The following is a 23,105-nucleotide window of genomic DNA, read 5'->3' on the forward strand; positions in this document are numbered from 1 at the left end:
ATGAGTGAGCGACCAATGCGAGGCCATGGAATGGGTCAGCCCTGCCTCTGCCAGCCTATCATGAGCTGCCGCGCAGCCTGGGCAGCAGGTATATATGGGGGAGCAAGCAGCGGGGAGAGAGAAGGAAGAAGGAAGAAAAGAACCAATAAAAGTCTCTGCAACGAATCCCGGTGTTGTCAGTTCTTCAAACTGCGGGCAGTTTGAGGGGCTCCGGCACTGAAGAAATTATCTTTCTTCCACAGAAATAAAAGCTACTTTGATCATATCCTAAACCCTCTATGTTTTTGCATTTATGTTTGGATTCCTTATTCTATAGACTCATCTCTTTGGGCATACCTCAGTGTTTTAACTAACACAGCTTTATAACATGCTTTTAGTGTCTGACTGGTTAATTCCTCTTCATTAAACTTCTTTTTCAAAATTACCCCGGTAAAGTCAAATTTAATACGTGCTGTATCATCGGCATATTATTTCTTAAAAAAATATCTTGTTAGCACTTTTATTGTGATAGTTCTAAATTTATAGGTTAATTCAAGGAAAGCTAGCATCCTTCTGATTAGTGCAAGCGTCTTTGGGTCCTTCGACAGCAGTTGAAAGTTTTTTCTAGATGAATCCTGTATATGTCCTTTTATGTTTCTTCTTAGATGTTTAATTAAGGACCCAGATGTAATCACATTCTCCCTTGCTCTCTGTGACTGCAGTTTGGCTCTAATATTATGTGATTATTCAAACCAAATCTAAAATTAGAGTTACGTTTTGAATAGATAAGCTCTAGGTACTCTAATTTCTAGACCTTTCTCTTTAAGTTTTGGACATTCTCTAGATTTGACACATAGAAGAGCCATGAAATAGAGAATCTCCTTTCCTCATATGATACCATCTTCAAGAAGAAGTTCATACCCATGTGCTATACTTTAAAATATATATAATAATAAATAATTAATTAAAATTATATTTAATTATAATTTAAAGGGTTCTGTTTTCTCTGGAATGCAATAAGCTGATTTTAACTGAGAGACCCAAGTAGTGTATAAAAAAAGTAGTTTATAAGGTAAAACACTTTATGTTCCTGAGGCTGAAACTTTGGAAAATAAAGATGGTGTCCTCTTACCGGGACAGGATTCCTACAAAGCTTTGTACGGGAGATCCATGCAGCAAGGGCTTCACATTGCCAAGCTGGCTCAAAAACTCTGTGACTTCATTCACTCTGCCAACCCTAAATATCTGCAGGATGTCCACTGGACCTTCACTGTAAAAAGTAGAAGAAAAATCTTGAGGTTGCATAATTGAAAGCAAAATAAAAAATCAGTAGCAGGAGAAAACCAAAACAGCCCAAATGTCCATTATTGTGGAATGGATTCCATGAGTCACAACATAACATTTCTTGGAAATACTATGTAGCCATTAAAAATCACACTCTTAAAAAATAAATAAGAATATGAAGTAAGACTTGTAGTAAAATAAATTTTAAAAATAGGTACAAAACTTTAGGCATGGTATGATCCCACATTTTGTCAACTATATAATATATAGAATATACAGCTTGAATTCATTGCACTCATTTACTCAACAAATACACTCAGTGCTGAGTATTCTACTAGGCACTAGAAGTAAGATAACATGGTCTCTGCCTTCATGGGGCTTATATCCTAATGGTGAGACAAAAATTAAAAGTTATCAAATAATTGACTTTAAGTTCTGCTCTACCAGGTTCAGAGACAGGATGGTCAAGAAAGGCCTATCCTTGAAGGTGACATTTACTGCAACATGGTATAATACAGTGTGTATTGTAAGACCAGACTGGCTGTTACGGGAAAAGAAACTGGATGGGACAGGAGTAGGAAGAAGGTCAGGGAGATGAGACAGAGGTGTCTGGACTGAAGGTTGCAGGAGTGCGAATGATGGAAGCCAATGGATTACAGAACTTTTGGAGGCAGAAGTGTCAGGGCGCTACAAGGTGGGGATGATGGAGAGTTGGCAATGGCTCTGGGTGGGTGATGAGGATGGGAGGCATGGGAAAAGACTGGGGGCCTACGGAGAGACAGAGTTGTAGGGTGGAGGAGGTAAGAGAGCCTATCGAGTATGTCTTCCCAACTCCATATTTCTTGGCATCACATTGGTAGCTAGGAAGTAGCTATGCTGGGAGCATTTCTATCTTCTATGGAGATTAGCAGTTATTACAAGTCAGGATTTTATTTTGGACAGCTGGCGTAGCAGCACACCATCAGGCAAGGAGAAGAATCAGTAACTCAATTTGGGATATATTTATTCTACACCCAAATGTTAACAGTGGTCATATTATCTCTGGGTTATCTCTGGGTGGTGAGATTTGGGGTGATCTTTAATTTTCTTCATATTTTCATGTCTAAACTTTCAGTGAAGAACATGAATTTTCTAACTAGAAAAAGTACTATCCAAAAAACCATCATTAGTGAAATGAAATGGAGAAAATCTTCTTCTTCTTCTCCTACTTCTGCTTCTTCACAGCAGTGAATTGTCTCCATGCGGAGACCTCTTTGTTGTATGAAGTCACTCGAGTGTGAGGTGACATCTCTCAGGGCTTGAGTTACATCAGATGACCAGACTGCACTCCCCTCCCCAGGGCCTAAAGACACGGCTCTTTCTTCACTTGGACTCCCTGGGGAAAGTCAGTTACTCTGCTCCTGATTCTGCCTTCACTGTTACTAGTTTCTAAATTAGTATTAGATCCTAGAAGATATCTAGGGGTGGGGTCAAAAGTCAAATCAAAAGAAGTAAAAATAATTTGATTATATATAAAAGCAAATTCTGAAAAAGATCTATATAGCAAAGGATTTTTTTTAATTGACGCAAAAGTCACATAACATAAAATTCACCATTTTGAAGTATATGGCTCAGAATATTTAGCGTATTAAAATGTGCAACTGCCACTTCTATTTAAATATTTTAGCACTCCAACCCTGCCCCCACTCCCCCACCCCTGCCATTGTTCCCATTTAGCAGTCAGTCCCTGTTCTTCCCTCTCCTGGAACGAGACAACTTGCTTTCTGTCCCACGGATTCGGCTGCTCTATTCCATACATTGCATATAAATGAAACCATACAATATGTGGTCTTTTGTGCCTAGCTTCTTTCACTCAGCATAATGCTTTTGAGATTCACCCATTTTGTAACATATATTACTACTTCCTTCCGTTTTACATACATACCACGTTTTGTAAATGCATTCAACCACTGATAGATCATTTGGCTATTGGGAATAGTGCTGCTATGAACATTCACATATCAGTGTGTGTTTGAGGGCTTGTTTTCAGTTCTCTGGGGTATATAACAAGGAGTAGAATTGCAAGGGCAGACAAGAATTCCATGTTGAATTTGCTGAGCACTGCCAAACAACAGCTGCCCCATTTCACAAGAGCTCTAATTCTTCCACATCCTCAGTAACACTATAGTTTTCCACATTTTAGTTTTCTCCAAAAAAAAAAAAAAATACAGCCATCTTAGTGGGTATAAAGTAATGCTAGTAACGGCATTCGAGGATGACTGACCAAGGAAATCAGAACACAAATTTAGATAGGTCTGAATTAGTCCTTAAGGGGGTGCTTCTAGCAACGTGCCAGAAGCCAGTTCTCAAAGCAACAGCAAAACCCATACATGACCCCCCTGATTTGTAGCATTTTCATGGTGTAATTCTTCCCACCACAGCCAGTGTCAAGTTACTAAGGGTATTCAGCTCACAAAATTCCTAAAAGTGTAACAAATGGCCTCTGCCGTTGGTGTTAAGGGGCCGCAATTCATCACCTTAGGCTCTAAGCAGTGTATGAAGCTGATTAAGGTTAACCTGGCCCATTACACTTCATGAGAGCTGAGATGCTGGAAACACCCAGAAGAAAGACTTCATGCAGGGGAGTGCTGGGAAGTCACATTAGTGAGCTGAGTGACCAATCCAATAGAGGTCAGTCCCACCCTTGAGAATAATCCATCACATTCGTTTCTGAGCCTTGAAGCTGGGTCCAGGCTCTCAGAACTAATGCCCAGCGAAGGCTGGTCTGAGGGGCTGATCCACGTGCATCTGTTGTTTGTGCTGCTGCCCCAGCTTCTAGAACACAGGTGAGCACTGTCAATGAGGAAACAGTTACATCTCTCGACCTGTTTTCCAGATTTTCAACTGAGTGTTTTCATGCCATGCAATGGCCATCTTAGAAGCCACCACACACACAGCCCTGCATTTTAAAATCTTAATTCAAGTGGGTTTTCCTATATAATACCCTTCAAAACACAAAAAAACACCTTGTGAATTAAATTTAACTTAATTCTCAGCAAGATTAGGTAAACTTGAACTCAGAGTGAGGGAGAGTTTTCAAGCACAGAATTCGGCCCAAGTTATATTATAAACACTGAAGACAGTAATTTGTCATCAGAGTACAGTTCCCTTGTTACAGAGGATTAAACTGTCAGGTAATTGTGGAGAGTAGCTTTTTTTCTTTTCCGAGAAGGAGCACACCTGCATGCATATGGGGGAGGGGAGAGGGAGAAAGAGCTTCCCAAGCAGGCTCCCCCAGCTCAGTGGGGAGGCCAGCTGCAGGGGGCTCTGGCTCAGGAGTCTCAAGATTATGACCTAAGCAGAAATTAAGCATCAGACCCTTAACCAACTAAGCCACCCAGGCACCCCTGGAGAGTAGCTTTTTAACTGAATCTGAAATCATGTCCTAAGACATTTATTTCCTTTATGCATACCTGTGATTATTCTGTAAAACCTCTTTTCTAACTCTGAAAAATTCTTCAGTGTTCTGTTCAACATGCTCGATTTTGCATCTCAAAGCTCGGTATTTGGCAAGAGACGGCAGGTTGGGTTTGGATAAGTTAGTTTCACAGACATTAACCATGTCTCTTATCAGCTGTAGATGGAAATGACATAAGACATTAGAATCACTACATATCAAAATATTTACAGCACATGACACTTTCTCAGAAAGACTGGAAAAATAAGGTTTTACTTCCCCAAAGCTGTTTTCTTCCAAAGATTTTATTTTTAAGTAATCTCTATAACTAACGTGGGGCTTGAACTCAAAACCCAGAGATCAAGAGTCACATGCTCCCCAGCTTAGCCAGTCAGGTGCCGCTCCCCAAAGCTTTTGATCAATATTTTGAACAATATATAAGTGGCTTTACTACATATTGTGCCCTCAGTGGTAGCGTAATACACAATAATAATAATAGTGTACATGAGGACAGCGCATCATTGTTGGCAAAGTGCTTCCAGGCACATTGTTCCTTTAATCTACACTGTAACATCTGTCTTACTATCCTCACTGTATAGATGGGGAAAATGAGGCTCTGAGAAGCTGAATTAATTGCTCATGATCCACAGCAGAGAGGGGATGGTTACTAAATAGAAACTCAGATCATCAGAACTTAAGTCCAATTCTGTTGCCAAAAATTCATTAAGCATGCTCTGTATGCCAGGCCTGTATCAGGTTTGAAAGACACAAAAATGAGTGAGACACAGGTGTCTTCTCTGAGAGGGACCCTGGTGCACTAGTATACTCAGAGGTCCTGGAGCATCTGAATTACATTTATATAGGAATGTATTGCTTTTCCCATCTTTGAGATGAACAAGACACTGACAGGGAGTCCTATCCATTCTACTTGCCATGCATCTTTGTAACCTTAGTGTAATTCAAATACACCAGCCATAAAAGAAGAGACAGATGAACTTTTCTATATCAAAGTAACAAAATTTCTGTATGGTGAAATAGAACAAATCAACCACCACCCCAATCCACCATAAGCAAAGTAAAGAACAAAACCAAAGACATAAACTGTAGAAAATATTTGTAACTCATATCCCAGACTAAGCTCTCTAACATACTAAGATGTCCTAAAAATCATGAACAAAAATATCAAGATCCAAGAGAAAAAGAGCCAAAGGACATGAATAGGCAGTTCACAGAAAAAGACACACAAACGTCCCCTAAATATAAATCCTGGAACTAAGAGGTCATTTCTCATCCACAAAATTGGTAAAGTCTAAAAGTTTGACAAACACACTTTGGGAAAACTATAGGAAAATAATACAGTTTTATAGGTAAAACTATAGGAAATAGAAACTCATTCACTGATAGTGGCTGGGCAAATGACGGAACTTTTAGGAGGGAATCGGACAAAATTGATCACAATTACAGAGGCATTCGTCCTGTAAACCAGCACTTCTACTCCTGGGACACATGTCAGAGACCTGCAGGTATGAGATGACAAGTACACGGTGTGTTCACTGTGGTGTTAGTCGTAGTAGCAAAGTCCAAAAACATCCACTTGTGGTGAATGAGGATGCTCTCTGTGCACAGGGTATTTTAAATGGGGAGAGTGGGTGCAGAACAGTGAAGACGGCATTTGGCTTTTTATGTAGAAAAAGGAGGAGAGGAATAAGTATACATGTGCATATTTACAGGTTTGTTTGCATAAAGAAACTGCAAAGACAAACGAATTAGCAAAAATGGTCATCTATCGAGTTGGGGAGTTGGAATGGATGGAGGGAACAGGACAGACAGCTCTGAGTATTCCTTATAAATATAATTTTGACCGGGCACCTGGGGGGCTCAGTCAGTTAAACATCCGACTCTTGATTTTGGCTCAGGTAACAAGCCCTGCATCAGTCTCTGTGCTGACATCACGAGTATCCTTTGGATTTTGTCTCCCTCCCTCTCTGCCATTCCTCTGCTCTCTCTTTCAAAATAAATAAAAATACACTTTAAGAAATACATAATTTTGACTCTTGAATAATGCAGAGTATAACCTACTGAAAATATATGAAAGTTAAATGGAAACGTATTTGGATGGGTGTTGGGGCCCAGCAGGCCAAAAAACCTCCCGCAGAGAGACCTTTGATGGCCAGACCTCCAGGACACAGGAGAATCTACATAAGTGACCATGGATGCTATGCCTCCGGGGCGCAGGAGAAAAAATTTGGGATTTTTCTCATTGCTTTGCAAAAGCAATGAAGGCATACACCTTTAAGTTTTGAATCAACTTGGGTCAGTTAGTGGCACCTGCTTTCCCTTACTTTCTTTCTGTTCCCAGCTCATTGCCTGCTGTTGGGGCAAACACAATCCTCTGTCTAAAATTAACCCCTTGAATGATAAGCGTCTTGCCCAGACATAACTGCTAAAGGACCTTGAAGAAAAGAAGATTCTTTGAGAGACAGACTCCCTCATTCCTGTTTTTTTACTTCTGTTCTCACGGCTGTTCTTTCTTTTGTGATAAAAAAATGATCCTTCCCAGGGCATGTTTTTACTCTCTCAAGGACCATAAGCTTTGTAATCATTAAAGAGAAGAAAAAATGTGTAAACCCCTATGGCATAAAAGACACTGACTTTCTTAGTAAAGGGTGGTTTTACCACCATTCACATTGTCTGTCTTCTTTCTTTCCTATAGATAGTTCGCCGACACCAACCACCTACTCAGGGACCGTTCAGCTGGGGGTACGTGGGCTGGCTCCCCCGTCCTCCGGAGATGGGCATCACATTCACCTGGTCTATAGCAAAACCAGCCACTGAGGTTCTCTATTTTGGTCAAATCATGAAAGTTTAAATTTGGAAGACTCCTTTCTCATCTCATTTACTGATTCATCTCATCAGTTGATTCTACACTTATTTTGATTTTTTTTTTTTTAACATTTATATATTTTTGAGAGACAGAGAGAGACAGACAGATCATGAGCAGGGGAGGGGCAGAGAAAGAGGGACTAACAGAATCGGAAGCAGGCTCCAGGTTCTGAGCTGTCAGCAACCAACTGAACCACCCAGGTGCGCCGATTCTTCACTTACTTTGGATTGCAGGGCTTGGGGGGAGCTGCCTCTTCTATGAGACAAGGGAAGAAATACCCTGGCTGGGGTGCTGTGCAGCACTGCGGCTGAAAGAGGATGTATGGCAGCCAGGCGGGAGGCAAGCTCACGGCACCGGAAGCACAGCCAAGGGAAGAAGCCCGGCCTGTGATGAAAATGCCACCTTTGAGGACTGGACCAGCAACTACTCTACAGCTTCCGGTTACACAGGGTGAGAGGTGTCCTCACTGTTCAAGTCAATGACAGCTTTGTTTGTTCTACAAACAGAATCCTAACTCATCTCCTTGAGACAGGGAAACTGAAGGACCCAGTAAAAATTTGCTCTTTGCACCTTTTCCTGCTTCTACTCTTGTTAGAACCTCCCACTTTACACACACGTCAGAATGCAAATAGTGCATGTCCTCCTTGTATGGGACAAGGAGTTAAGGATTTCTCTAGAAGAGATGATATCTAAGGAAGGGCCAGGCAGGAATGTCCTGAGAAGCTGTTATATGTACACTCCAGATCACCCGAGTTACACATCGAGGAGCATCACTTGAGCCCTCAATTTGTTGTGACCAGTTCCCAGGTGCCTCAGAGGACATATGGCCCAGACTGTGGCCCTCCATGAAAACCCCAAGCCTCAGACAGAGATAAAATCCCCTCTATTCCTTTCTGAGTCTCCCAGACACTGTCTGTACCCACACTCACTCTCAACCTTCAGTAACCTCCGCTTTCACCTCCCACTGGCCCACATTTTATTTCTTTCCTGCTGACTTTTTAAAAAATTTTTCAATGTATATTTATTTTTGAGAGAGAGAGAGAGAAAAAGTGCAGGTGGGGAGGGGCAGAGAGAGAAGGAAACACAGAATCCAAAGCAAGCTCCAGGCTCTGAGCTGTCAGCACAGAGCCCAACCCAGGGCTCAAACTCATGAACCGCAAGATCATGACCTGAGCCCAAAGTCGGATGTTTAATCAACTAAGCCACCCAGGCGCCCCGTCTATCCTGCTGATTCTCTCCTTTGAGCAGCCAGGAAGCCCCTCTGGTCCTTGGACCTGGCCAGTCGCATCATCCTGACATAAAAAGTTATGTTACCGTGTAGCAATCCTAAGTATAACTACCTTTGTACTACTACTCCAACACACTCATGTCTGGGAACATGGTTCAGGTAACTTCCACAAGGACTGAAAGCATTCTAAAATGGGTCAGCATTCATTTTTGAGCCAACTTTCATGATTCAGTGCTACCTTATTAATCAGAATTGAAAAGATTCTCCCCCAACACATTTTAAGTTGAATTCTGTATTTAAGAGATTTACCTGGCAGAGGTCCTCCTTCTTAGCTAAGAGCCTCAGGCTCACTTCTTCAGCTGCTCCACCTTTGTGAGGTATTAATCTGTAGAACTCGGTCATCATATTTCGCAATTGTTCATCTGTTTCTCCATTTTTCAGCGCTGTCTTTACCAGAAGGAGAACACCCTCCGCCTTGCTCACCTTTAAGTGGAGGACAATATACGTTTATTAAAGTTGAATCCTGACGATCAGGGAGAAAGTGAAGGAACATGCAGAAAAATATCGAAAATAGTTGTTAGGTACGTCATAACGATTAGTTTTCTCCTGGACACCAGCCATAACGTTTACAGGAGATGGAGCTCAGCTGTCACAATGATGCTGTGAGAGGTTTCCCAAAACCGGGCTCAGCTTAACTAGAGGAAAGCACCAGAGGCTTGAATATCTGTATCTGTGTATCTAGATCTGCATCTGCATCTGCATCTACAGCTGCACCCACAACCACGTCGATAGTCACAGAGAGAGGAATTCTAGCTCAACCATAGCAGATGGGCTTTTCACACAAGAAATTTAGAAAGATGTAGAATCCAAGCAGGAACAAAACTCAGCAGAATGCACTTCTGGTTACACAAGTGCCTTATGAGCCTCACCCCAGGAAATCTTTCTCTCCCTGCAATAAATGACTTTAGTTCTACAGGAGGAAACTGTACTATTTTACTACGACAATGCAGTTGTACCGCTGGGAATATTGTCTTCAGTTTGCTCCTTCAATCATATAAAACCAGAAGAGTACTTTCTCGAGGCATGCTGCCTTTCTTCAAAATAGTTACAAGTTATGAGACTGTGAAGCACTGACTCTGAAGCAGACTAGGGTCTGAGCATCTGACTGAGGGCCAACGGCATCCCTGTCCCTCAGGCCTACCGCAATCATCAGGACCTAGGAGAGCAGGCCTTCTAAAGAGCAGGCACCAAAAAGCAGGGCTTGGTGCGGTCCTGGGTTTGACACTTCACAGACAGGTACACCAGTTTTCCTGGAAGCTGGTGTTCCTCTCAGCGCCCTCCACGTTCCCTGTCTCCACAGGATGGAAAAGCATGTCAGGGAGCAACTGGACCAGTGCCCAAACACACGTGCTGCTATTCAAGCCAGTAAGCCAGAAAGCAGGTCTTTCACAACAGCAGGTCTGCTTGAGGACACAGGTGACTCACGTCATTGAGACTAATCCTGTCCACGGGCTTGAGCAGCGTGTGCTCCAGGTGGCCGAGAGCTTCTGCCCACACCATCTCCACCAAATCGCTCACCTCTCTGCTCAGAGCACTAGAACCGATCACCTCCTCCAAAAGCAACTGCGATGACAAAATTTTAAAAAACAATAAGAAGTTTCATAAGTGGACTGATTTAAAACCAGGATGAACAGAGACGAGAGAAGAAATAATTCCAGCCCAGGAGGGAGCCACACACAGCCAAGTGATGGATTGCTCTCTGAGCTTCTTCCTCCTCCCTGCACTCTCCTCATCTCCCCTTCTCTCTTTAACTCCCACTTTCCTTTTTTATTTTCCTTCCCTTGGTAAGCCAGGCTGGGGCATCAAAGGTTAAGCAGCATTAAGGGTTAAGGACCCATTTCCTGCCCAGGTTAGAATGAAAGCTTTTGAAAGCCCTGAGGGTTTACTGTGGAACCAGCAGGAAGTTTCCTGGCTCACCCAGGATGGAACTCACTCCCCACCTGGCTGCCCCGTGCCTAACTCCCACTCTTCTCTCCGTCAAGTTTGTATTTGTCATAAAGAAAACACTTCTACTCAAAATGGCCAATCAACCACAGAAATTGCACGTAAATCAGCCTTACTGCCTGCAGGTTTTCAGATGCCAATTGGGTTGCTTCGGGTGTAAAATATTCTCTCAGCAGAAATCCTTGTTTCTTCAGATCTTCAATGTAATTTTGGTAGTACTCACTTGCGTCGGCAGAGGTTTTCTTTACACAGAAGTGTCTTCTAGTCTGTGCATCACAGTGTGGAGCAAAATGTGAGGACTCCAGGATATACTAACTTACTGAACACCTCCTATGTACCATAGGGAAAAGGATCCTTGCCATCAAAGAGTTTATTAACTCTTTTCAAAGAATTACTTAAATATTCAATCCTTCACCAAACAGCCTAAGACCTGAGAGTAAGGGAGAAAAGCTTGAACAGGCCCAACAGGCAGAAGAGGCACATTTGATTCACTGGAGAGTCACTCAAACATGTGTTCAGAGACTACCCGTTCTTAATTTGCATACTATTCTAATTAGCTGTGAAGTCTGGCTTTCAAGCTTTTTGGAAATGAGGAAAATCTGGGGAAGGGAAGAAAGAAATGAGGTGCTGTTAGGGACAAGCACACAGTCAAAGTGAAATGCTAGCTGTCAGCTCAGAGCCGGATGAGGGGCTCAAACCCACCAACCATGAGATCATGACAGGGTCCAAAGCCGTACATGTAATCAACTGAACCACCTGGGCGCCCCACATTTCCACTTTTCAAAACCATTTCCAACATAAAAAGAAAAAGGTTAACAGATTGCCAGCACCCTGACCTACATTAAGGTAACTGGTTGTGAACACGGGTGGACAAACGCACAAGCATCAGTGTAAAGATCCGATACCTTGACACCGGAGGCCGAGCAGAAGCGGAAGCGCGCAGAGATCAGAAAGGCGTTGGCGCCAGGCCCCCGTGAGCACCGTAGCTCCATCACCGCCACCTCCCTGCCATCAGCCGCGGCCTGGAAAACAGGCATCCGTCAGATGCGCGGGCGCAAGAACGCACTGCACGCACCCGTTAAAAATGTTGATTGTAAACCCAATACAAGTCCACGCAGAGATACAAGTTGGAAAATACAGAAAGCATAAAGAAAAAATAAAAAGTACCTGAAATCACATTTCAGATATAATTACTATTAATGTTTTTGTTTACACTCTACCGCTTTTTATATTTTGTCTATCACGGAAGGAATGTTGTTTTCAAGTTACATTTCATTAAAATATCTAAAACATACAAATGGAGCATAATTTGAATGCTAGGGTTAATTTTCACTTATATGGTACTGGAGAAAGAATTTGCTCTTTTTCTTTTTAATGAATGGTATGGAAATTCAACATAAAGTAATTACTACTCTTTGAAATCTACTCTTGAATAGATTCAAATCTACTCTTAAAATACAAGAGACCAGTAACAAACAGGGAGGAGGTCCTTTACTTTTAAAGTCACATTAATATGTTGTAATGTTTACATTTTATCATGAGCATGTATTACTTTTATAATAAAACACTAAGACATTAAATATTAAATGTTAAATATAAAATTTTCTTGATTATTAAACATCAACTGATCTATTAAGAAATATTTATTCAGGATATGCACAATTTTCTGAAATAAACGAGAAAATTATCAAACAGGAAAAGTAATCAGAAGACATTCAGTTTTTTTTTTCCAACCGTAAATCAGACCCTTACTTTTTCCAAGGTGTTGTATTTTGCAACTTCAAAGTCTTGTGGAAAAGGAGGAATTTCAACATTCTCTGTATAAGACCTGAAGTTTGTAGAAGAAATTATTATTAACAAAATAAGGCTAAACGTGACACGTCACTGACATTACAGTGCTGGGTACACTTGAAGAACCCATATGGAAGTGTAGCCACACACGTCCATTTGCAGAAGATTGTCATTTCCATTTTTTGACACATGAGGTGGGGAGCAAGGGGTTGTCTCTACTCTAAAGGCTTCTCTATAAGGTAGCCGGGTGAGCAGACTGCCCAAATCTCATCTCCAGTGCCTTTTCTTTTTTCAAATCAATCTATCATGTCCCATCTTGTATAATACTAAGATGGAAATAATTATCACTCTACTAGTTGAAGTAAAAAGTCTTAAATAAATAAAAGCCTAGAATTATAGAAAATAAATGGAAATACTACAAGAAGCATGAGGTACTAATAGCATTTTAAAACTGTGTTTGAGGTTTACAAAACACTTTGCAAAATTGGTGAGTCTGAAGGATCAGAAGTAGATTACTCTGTGAGCTCCACAACGTTTTCCTTCTCTGTGGAGCTGTCCAGGGACTGGTCATCTGTTGTCACTTCTAAGAGGAAAACAAACAAAACACTTGTTTACTTTTCAAAGATTTATTAAAATTATCAACAACAAACCTAGAATTAAGATTTTTGAATATAGGTCATATTTACTATGTTATTCTCTTTTTTAAAGATGTCCTTAAATTAGCTATAGAATATTGGTGATCTAAGGACAGTGCAACTGGGACAAGAAGGTAAAGATAAAAGATAGAATACATTATAATTCTCTTTTAATAGGCATGTGAGGACAATTCTAATGTAACCTGTATTATGTGAGACTCAATGATAGGGGCGCCTGGTAGCTTAGTCAGTTAAGCGTCCGGCTTTGGCTCAGGTCATGATCTCATGGTTCGTGGGTTCGAGCCCCACGTCAGGCTCTCAGCTGACAGCTCAGAGCCTGGAGCCTGCTTCAGATTCTGTATCTCCCTCTCTCTCTGACCCTCCCCTGTTAATGCTGTCTCTCAAAAAAAAAAAAACAAAAAACAAAAAACAAAAAACCCACCTCAATGATAGATACATTAATTTCAAATAGTATTTTTCCCTTCTAAAGATTATGGTGAGGATAGTTATGAAATGCAATTTCTTTCTTTCTTTTTTAGAGAGAGAGAGTATGCATGTACAAATGGGGCAGGGGTAGGCAGAGAAAGAGAGTGAGTGGGAGAGAATCTCAAGCAGGCTCCATGCCCAGCAAAGAGCCCAATGCAGGATTCAATCCCACAATCCTGGGATCATGACCTGAGCCAAATTCAAAAGTCAGACACACTCAACCAACTAAGCCACACATGCACTCCATGAAATGTACTTGTTAAAATTTTTTTATGTTTTATATTTGAGAGAGAGACAGAGACAGAGAGACAGAGCAAGCATGAGCATGGTAGGGGCAGATAAATGGGAGACAGAATCTGAAGCAGCTCCAAGCTCCAAGCTGTCAGCACACAGCCCAATGCAGGACTCGAACTCACGAGCAATGAGATCATGACCTGAGCCCAGGTCTGATGCTTAACTGACTGAACCCCCTAGGTGCCCCAACATGAAATGCATTTCTAATATGCTGTGGGGTCAGAGTGGTTCCCCAGTGCCATCATGTCACAAATGAAGAAACTGGGGAAATTTGAGGGTTCCTATGTGAAGCGAAGCAATTTTTTCATGTTTTTCTTAGAAAAGAATCGTAACACTGTCTATGGCATTATGATATACAGGAATAACTCCTTTTTTAAAAGGATTTCTTTCCAGTTTTAATTATGTTATCAAGGGGTGCCTGGATGGCTCAGTCGATTGAGCATACAACTTTTGAGTCTGGCTCAGCTCATAATCCCAGGGTTCTGGGATGGAGCCACACATCAGGCTCCATGCTGGGGTGTGGAGCCTGCTTGAGATTCTCTCTCTCTCTCTCTCTCTCTCTCTCTCTCTCTCTCTCTCTCTTTCTCTCTCTCTCTCCCTCCCTCCCTCCCTCCCTCCGCCCCTTTCCCCTGCTTGCATGCTCTCAATCTCTCTCAAATAAAAAAAATAAAATAAACCATGCTATCAAGGTATCAAAAGGCGTCAATGTCAATTGCTATAGGCTATAGCAATTCCAAATCCAAGTCTATTATTCTGGATGTTGAAAAAACATTTTCAATGTAAAACAAGTTTACTATTCTGCCTATTTTGTTTTACCTACCATTTTCTGAGGGCAAGAAAGCCTAATGACAGCATTTCATTCAAGAATCAGTTGTCTAAAGAGGCTGCAAGATACCAAACATTTAGATTTCTAAAATTCTCATAAATGATACAATTTATAAATGCAATACAGTACCTAACATCTATCATGTGCTTACTATAGGCTATTATTTATCACAACTTCCTGACTTTTGATATGTCTCACGAGGACTGCCATTCCTCAAAGTCCAAAGGCATGCTTCTTGGCCAGATTTGGAAATAAAATCTGGGTCTATAGAGGAGGTATGCTTCCCTTGGAGGAATCATCTTTTGGAAAGAACTTATTTAGCAATACGTTAATCATAAAATTTCCAGTCATTAAGTTGTGGTGATAATTTTTTAAACACAAAGTTTCTTCCCCTTCCAAGATAAAAGTATACACCAAGTTTTCTGAGATTATCAGTGTTTTTGTAGCTTTTCTGAATCTGATCATGTTAGATATTAAGAAATGTATTCCTATTGCTAAAGTAGTCTTTTGTACTTCCCTATTTGCCCATTTTCTAAGATGAGAATAAGTTTAATTATTTTTGTCAGATTTCTTTTTGTTAAACAAATTTTTTAAGTATTTATTTTTCAGAGAGAGAGAGACAGAGAGAAAGAGGAAGATACAGAATCTGAAGCAGGCTACAGGCTCCAAGCTGTCAGCACTGAGCCCAACATGGGGCTCGAACTCATGGACCCCAGAGATCATGACCTGATCCAAAGTCAGACGTTTAATCAATTGAGCCACCCAGGTGCCCCCCTCACCGCTTTTTAAAGTTTATTTATTTTGAGAGAGAGAGTGCACACATATGTGCGAATGCAGGGGAGGGGCAGAGAGAGAGAGTGAAGGAGAATCCAAAGCAGGCTCTGCGCTGTCAGCACAGAGCCCAGCACGGGGCTCAATCTCATGAACTGTGAGATCATGACCTGAACCAAAATCCAGAGTCTGATGCCTACCTGACTGAGCCCCCAGACGTCCCTGTTCTGTACTACTTTGGACAATCCTTTGACTATACCATCCTTGACAAACCAAAATGTTTACCATAGCACCGATAATACATTATTAAGTGCTTGATATAAAATACTTACCAGAACTGCTTGCCTTTTGACAAGGAGGTGGTGTGACGGCCAGTGACTTACTAGGATCATAATTCATTACGTCCAAGAGCCTCCTTTCTTTGATAGATTCCCATATAAAATCTGGGCTCATTACATGGACATGGTTCTTTTGGATAGAGTTCAGTTGATGCTGGCTCAGAACATCGGCGTTATCTAAGATTACATGCGTGCACTTAGGAAAAAAAAAAAAAAGAACCAATTCATTATGTACTTGTAAAAACAGTATCTAAATATATTACTTGTATCTGTAATTTTCACCCTTAAAGAGTCTTGAAGACAATTTGTAATAATCATTCTCAGCTGTCTAAAACCCTTATAAATAATATAATTTTTAGTTACATAAAATGTTTAAAAATCAAGTTTTTTTAATGTTTATTTTTGAAAGAGTGTGCATGCAGGGGAGGGGCAGAGAGAGAGGGAGACAGAGGATCCAAAGCATGTGCTGACAGTGCATGCAGGGCTCGAATTCATGAAACGTGATATCAGTACGTGAGCCGAAGTCAGACACTTAACCAACTGAGCCACCCAGGCACCCTCAAAAGCAATAGGGGAGTTTTTAGAAAAATGTTTAAATGTTTTATTCATATTTGAAAGAGCGAGAGTGAGAGACGGAGCAGGGAAGGGGACAGAGAGAGATGGAGAGAATCTGAAGCAGGCTCCAGACTCTGAACTGTCATTGCAGAGCCTGACACAGGGCTCAAACTCATGAGCTGTGAGATCATGACCTGAGCTGAAGTCAGATGCTTAACCAACTAATCCGCCTAGGTGCCCTGACAGTTTTTAATGAATACGGATATGGGGTGTCTTAGTGTCTGTCTGAGTGAGCATTCCACTCTTGATTTTGGCTCAGGTTATGGTACCAAGGTTATGGGATGGAGCCCTTCTGCCTAAGATTCTCTCTCTCTCTCTCTCTCTCTCTGTTACCTATCTTGTCCCCTCTGTCTACAATTAAAAAAAAAAGAAAATAAAAATAATAATAAAAAATTTAAAAATATAAAAAAATAAAAGAGTATGGATATAGACATGCCATAAGTGATTAACCAACCCTGGGGGTGATTTCCAAATTTTCACTCCTCTAAGTAATGCTGTGCTGAATATCTTCTTGTACTCTGGTTTAATTATTTTCTTAAGAGTGGAAAGGAAGGTATTCATTATTTATTTAATCTGTTTAAGTTGTCATTTTATTTTTTAAACTTAAAAAATTTTTTATTTTAGAGAGAAAGTATGAGCAGGAAAGAGGTGAAGGGGGAGAGAGAGAGAGAGAGAGAGAGAGAGAGAGAGAGAGAATCTCAAGCAGCCTCCATGCGGATTATTACCTGAGCTGAAATCAAGAGTTGGACGCTCAACCAACTGAGCCACCCAGGTGCCCATTTAAATTGTAATTTTATTAATTTATTTTGGAATAAAGAATATATGCACATTGTAGAAAATCTAAAAAGTATAATAATAATAATAAATTAACATATCCCCCACCATTGTTCCTAGTTCCTCTCCCCAGTGGCACCTATTTTTTTTAATTTATTAATTAATTTATTTATTTTTTGATACAGAGAGAGACAGAGCATGAGAGGGGGAGGGGCAGAGAGAGAAGGAGACACAGAACTGGAAGCAGGCTCCAGGCTCTGAGCTAGCTGTCAGCACAGAGCCCGACGTGGGGCTCGAACCCACAAACGTGAGATCTGACCCGAGCCGAAGTCGGAGGCTTAACCGACTGAGCCACCCAGGTGCCCGGCACCTGTTGTAACTCGTTTCTTGAGTATCCTTCCAGAGCTATTCTACACACACAACATGCATGTAAGCACACAGCCCTGTGTGTGGTTAGCCACAAATGGCAGCATGCTAAACACGCTGCTCTGAACCTGCTTTTCCACTTGGCAGTTTATCCTGGAGCTCATTCCTCAAGAAAACATACCTAGTTGTCTCCTTGATTATAATACCTGGTAAGCACATTTCAAAAATGTATATACATTGACAACATAACTTCTAAAAAGGCTGCACTCAAAGTATGTGGGAAATTCTGAAAATGAGAGACTCTGTTGGTATTCTTTATCCTTTACCCAGAAGATAAACTGAGAAGGTATACCAGTCCTGAATTATCCATCCGTCCAGAGAAATGGTGAGACAGGCAAGTGAGGGAAGCTGTATACAGGAAAGTATATGCAATTCTGCTTCAACTGGAGGTAAACAGAGACATTCCAGTTCTGATCATCACAGGCACACGACTTGAATGCCAGACAGCATCCAGAATCCCACTGGGGTTTAACATACTTCACAGGAAAACCAGACTGTTGTCAGCAAGCCCCAAGGATCTGGTCCAGGAAGGGCAGACTGAGTCACCCATCAGTTCAGCAACAGACAGGGGCAAGCCTGGCATTTGGAGGCCTGGGATCCCATGACTTCAGACTTTAATTTTATTATGATCAAGTGTTTAAAAAAGACAAGGTTAGGGGCGCCTGGCTGGCTCAGTCGGTTGAGCCTCCGGCTTCGGCTCAGGTCAGATCTCACGTTTGTGGGTTCAAGCCCCGCGTCGGGCTCTGTGCTGACAGCTAGCTCAGAGCCTGGAGCCTGCTTCCAGTTCTGTGTCTCCTTCTCTCTCTGCCCCTCCCCCTCTCATGCTCTGTCTCTCTCTGTATTAAAAATAAATAAAACATTAAAAAAAAATTTAAAAAAAAAAGACAAGGTTAGCCTTAATTACTTTTAAGATTTCATCCAGCTGTCAAAATTCTATATTTAAACTGTCAGGCCTACAATTCATTTCAAGAGAGAAAAGCTTCCTTCAGCTTTTAAATAAAACAAGCAGTGCAAGCTGTATCACAAAGATCAGTTTGCAATGCATGTTTCACTCTCTGTCCCCTACAGGTCGCACCGTAGAGCTAACACTCCAGGGTTGACAGACTGGTGAGTGATTACATAGAGAGCTCTTTTTTAAAATGTTTTGAGAGAGAAAGGAAAATCGCACACTCACATGAGGGAGGGGCAGAGAGAGAGAAAGTGAGACAGAGAGAGAGAATCCTAAGCGGCAAGAGTCAGGCACTTAACCAACTGAGCCACACTGGCGCCCCTAGATAGAGTGCTTTTTGCAAATGCTGTACACTAAAACTTTTCTCCTTCAAGAACAATTTGGCTTGTCTGAAGTTATTTCTATTTATATCTTTGGCTGTGCTCTAATAACCTCAGGTTCACAAGGCATGTGGGATTTCCCCAGAGCTCACAGCAGTGAGAGAAGGTGGGAAGATGGTCTTCCTTCCTCTGCCTTTCTCCAGTCCACTTCCCTGTTGGCGATGTCACGATTTCACCTGCTTTCAGTGACTTTCTCCTGCTGCCAATTTCCCCTGCTTATTCTTCGAAGCATGAACCGCTCTCCCTTTTTAAAAAATTTATTGGGGCACCTGGGTGGCTCAGTCAGTTAAGCGTCCGACTTCAGCTCAAGTCATGATCTCATGGTTTGTGAGTTTGAGCCCTGTGTCAAGCTCTGTGCTGACAGCTAGCTTCAGAGCCTGCTTTGGATTCTGTGTCTCCCTCTCTCTCTGACCCTCCCCTGCTCACGCTGTCTCTCTCAAAAATAAATAAAACATTAAAATAATTAATTAATTAAATTTTTTTTTAAGGTAAGCTCTGTGCCCAACATGGGGCTTGAGCTAATGACCCCGAGTCAAGAGTGGCATGCTCTCTCCAGTGAGCCAGCCTGGCACCTCGACCTACCCTCCCTTAATGCACAGTGTTTATCACACAGTTCTTACAAAATTTGCAAATACCTGAGGATTTAATAAAAAGGAAAGTTTTCCACCATTCTCCTTAATGTCATTTTGTAGCTTTTTCTTCTGTTGACGAGGTAAGTGCTTGACTTTCAAACAGAAGGTGCAATTTGCAAAGATCCCCACAGTCATCCTGTAGGAAGAAAAAGGTTCAAGTCATAGTTTTCAAGGATTCTCTTTTCAATGAATACAACTGACAGTGAATTTAGAATTGTTCCACATGCAAACTGTAGGGAGCTGGACATTTTTAAAAGACGTTTAACTACAAAAATTAAACAATGGTCAAACTTGCAATAAGTATGTTGGTTTTAGAATCATTTCTAGTTTTTATGTCTGATATTGTGACACCCCAAAATACTTTGGTTTAGATTCATAATTTATAGCTTAATGAAAACATACAGATCTTAGTTACAGGTCAAGTGTGTGGTTTAAGAATATAGAAGCATTTATCTCTAAATTAAAAATTAATATTATGTGATAGTAAAACCACAGATTTTTATATATAATTCTATAAAATCAAAGAGACCCATTAGTTATGTGGGTTTCTATTAAGCCATTCTGGAGAAAAACTGAACAATTAATAACAAACATATAAAATTTATGTGTAAATGGAAAGGCATCTGTATGTTAATTCAATTTCCTTTACTGTCATACTTTCCCAATTACAGAAAAAATTACTTCTAAGAAAAATGAGCATATTTTGAACGAAATTTTATAGGTATTTACCAATAAACTAATAAATGGTGAGGTATTGATTTAATTCACAGTAGCTATTTGTCAATTTTTAAACCGGAGTTAAATCTAACAGGTTCCCCCAAGTAAGCTGATATTTCAGGAAACAGATCTGCTGTCGTTCTTACTTACAGGCAGTGCCAGATATTAGAAACCCTAAAGGAGACCCTTACCAAATTAACCATGGAGACTGGTGGAGATTGGGTAAACTTTTTTTCCCTAGACCCTTCACAGGGTAAAATTCCCCTTAAACCATAGGCCTTACTCCTTATAAAATTGTTTGGGAGACCCCCTCCCATTATTCCTAACCTTACATCAGAGTTATAATTTGTTTTTGTTCCTTAAAAACGCTTCAGCATGATCAGGCCCCTTCTAAAGGATGCATTAATTAAGGCCATTGCCGCTGATCTAGCCAAGCTAGAAAGCTCAGTTACAACACTCCTTGGATTCCTTTGCTGAAATGGTGTTACTAAACAGGCAAGGGTTAGACTTATTACCATTACACCAAGGAGGACTATGCCAGGCTTTAGGGGAACAATGTTGCTTCTATGCCAATAGCTCAGGAATTGTACAAGATATCTTAGCCATGGTTCGCGGCCATCTACAAGAAAGGGCAAAAATAAGGAGCCAAAAACCAAAATTGGTATGAAAGCCTCTTCAACCGGTCTCCATGATTAATTAACCTCTTGTCCACCCTGGCCCAACCCATAATCTCATTCCTCCTCAAAGCCCTACTGTGGCTGTGTCTGTTCTGCTGTTTTTCCTGTGTCTGTTCTGCTGTTTTTCCAACTTTTTACAGGAACTGGTATCCAGATTCACCAACCGTGCCACAAACCCCAATCATCACGCGGCCCCTATCTCAGCAGGAAGTAGCCAGAGACCTGACTCCGCCCCTTAACAACAGAAAGGTCGGAATGAAAGAGTCACCTTAAGGTGGCGACTGAGCGGCCAGTACTCCGGGGGCTGGAGGAGAACACATTCACAGACGACCCCCGCCCCTCACCTGCAGACCAGGAAGGTCCCGCGCCAGTTTGAAAGCAGCCAATCATGAAGCTCCAGCTTCCCATTACCCTGACAGAGGAGGCAACCTATTCCATCCTGCCACCTCCTTGAAATGCCCTTATTTGATAATCTGCCCTCCCAAGATCAAATCCAGAACCCCCTCACCCATAAACCTCCCCCCTACCCCCGCCCATTGCCTATCAGGCGCGACTTCCCTGACTCCCCACTCCCGGGGTCATGGGACCTCTCCCGAGAATCGCAGATCCCAGTAAAGTCTTTCTTGGCTCCATAATCTGGTCTCTTTCTTTCCTCCCATCTCTGCCTCCATCTATTAAATCTTACAATTTGGACCCACATTGCATGAATACCACACCTGCCTAGTGGGATTTATAAACCCTTACAAAACAAAGACCACCGACTTTGGTACTCCTGCTCCCATGCATATTGTAGCTCGAAGCACACAGACAGAATGTAATAAATGTTTACTGAATAAATGGTCAAGTCATAGGTACCTAAAAAATCCACAACATGCACATACTGAAATGAATTTCTCCTTTATCATAATACTGCACTTTAAATATTTTTATGTTTATTGTTATTTTGCAATCCAGAATCGAAAGTTTGAACATTCAGCAAAGCCTTGTTATTCTAGAAGCTAGCATTTACCCACTCAGTCTTCCAGATGAGTCCGCATTCCCTGCCGGAAGTAATTAACAGATTTCCAAGTTTTCAACTTTGATCTTCTACATGCACATTAAATATTTCTATCACGACGTTCCTAATTATGAGGTCGGATCACATTCCCTGCTTATTCACCAAATTCTGTATTTTTTGGAAAAGTTTCCCTTGACACCTAACTTGGAAGAAGAAATACAGGCTGTGTGCGTACTGAAAACAAGAGCATTTTCCCAGAGCCTGGGACGCGTCCAGAGACCCCGCGGTGAGGGCCAGCTCCCCGTGGCGGCCCCACCTGTGTCCTGTCACCTGGGCCGGAGACTCGCACCAGAACACCCCAACACCCCCGAGAGCGCGCTGCAGGAGGCTGGGAGGACAACTACGCGACCACGGTCGCCGAGGCGCGGGGCTCGGCCTGCCTCTGCGGCAGGGGGTCGAGACGACCACCTCCAGGCCAAGACTACAGTGGGGCCACCCGGCGGGGGCGGACCAGGGCCCAGCCCGGTCAGCCACCCAGTGGCGCCAACGCACCTGCCACTCTGGTAGCTCCCGGCTCCCGACGTCCCCCGCAGCGGCGCGCTCGGCTCCCGGCGCTCCAGCCCAGCAGGTTTCCGGATTCCGGGCTCCAGGCTCCGGGCTCCCGCGCCGGGCCGGGGCGTTGCCGCGCAGGCGCGGCGGGTGGGCGCGCTGCCGGAACCCCGCCCTGGGCTGCCTCCCACGGCCCCGCCCCCGAGGGCCGAGAGTTTGTAACCTGACCGTCGGGGAGCTGTCAGCTAGGAATTAGGCGTTGGGCTCCTGTAGAGTTTCTCTTCCTGGATCAGATTGAGGGTTCCGCTTTTTTTCAGTTTCATTTTTGGGTCACGATTTGGCCAATGAGGGTAACTCCAAAGTCGCAGTTTGGTAAAAGTGGGTGGATGGTGCTGCCATTTAACTGAGAAGTGACAGTAATTACTAGGAGCAA

At 42.1% G+C, this 23,105-nt stretch overlaps 1 protein-coding gene across 8 annotated transcripts in view; it reads right to left on the reverse strand.

Annotated features, from left to right (window-relative positions):
- Window positions 1-22,899, reverse strand: part of PARP4 (poly(ADP-ribose) polymerase family member 4) — a 107,173-nt gene extending 84,274 nt beyond the window's left edge. For 2 of the 8 annotated variants that reach the window (XM_029937022.1, XM_029937021.1), the window contains exons 1-11: window positions 22,676-22,895; window positions 19,736-19,868; window positions 15,951-16,152; window positions 13,123-13,189; window positions 12,568-12,643; window positions 11,721-11,837; window positions 10,932-11,081; window positions 10,297-10,434; window positions 9,121-9,294; window positions 4,716-4,876; window positions 1,112-1,249 (exon numbers count right to left, since the gene is read on the reverse strand). In XM_029937022.1, coding sequence (XP_029792882.1) covers window positions 1,112-1,249; window positions 4,716-4,876; window positions 9,121-9,294; window positions 10,297-10,434; window positions 10,932-11,081; window positions 11,721-11,837; window positions 12,568-12,643; window positions 13,123-13,189; window positions 15,951-16,152; window positions 19,736-19,867 — 1,355 coding nt within the window. In that variant the 5' untranslated portion in view covers window position 19,868; window positions 22,676-22,895. Of the gene's footprint in view, window positions 1-1,111; window positions 1,250-4,715; window positions 4,877-9,120; window positions 9,295-10,296; window positions 10,435-10,931; window positions 11,082-11,720; window positions 11,838-12,567; window positions 12,644-13,122; window positions 13,190-15,950; window positions 16,153-19,735; window positions 19,869-22,135; window positions 22,207-22,675 lie in introns of those variants that run through there. The other 6 variants (XM_029937025.1, XM_029937024.1, XM_029937019.1 and 3 more) reach the window with 5 other exon arrangements.
- Window positions 22,900-23,105: the final 206 nt, after the last annotated feature.

This window comes from Suricata suricatta, chromosome 4 (genome assembly GCF_006229205.1).
Source record: "Suricata suricatta isolate VVHF042 chromosome 4, meerkat_22Aug2017_6uvM2_HiC, whole genome shotgun sequence".
NCBI lineage: Eukaryota > Metazoa > Chordata > Mammalia > Carnivora > Herpestidae > Suricata > Suricata suricatta.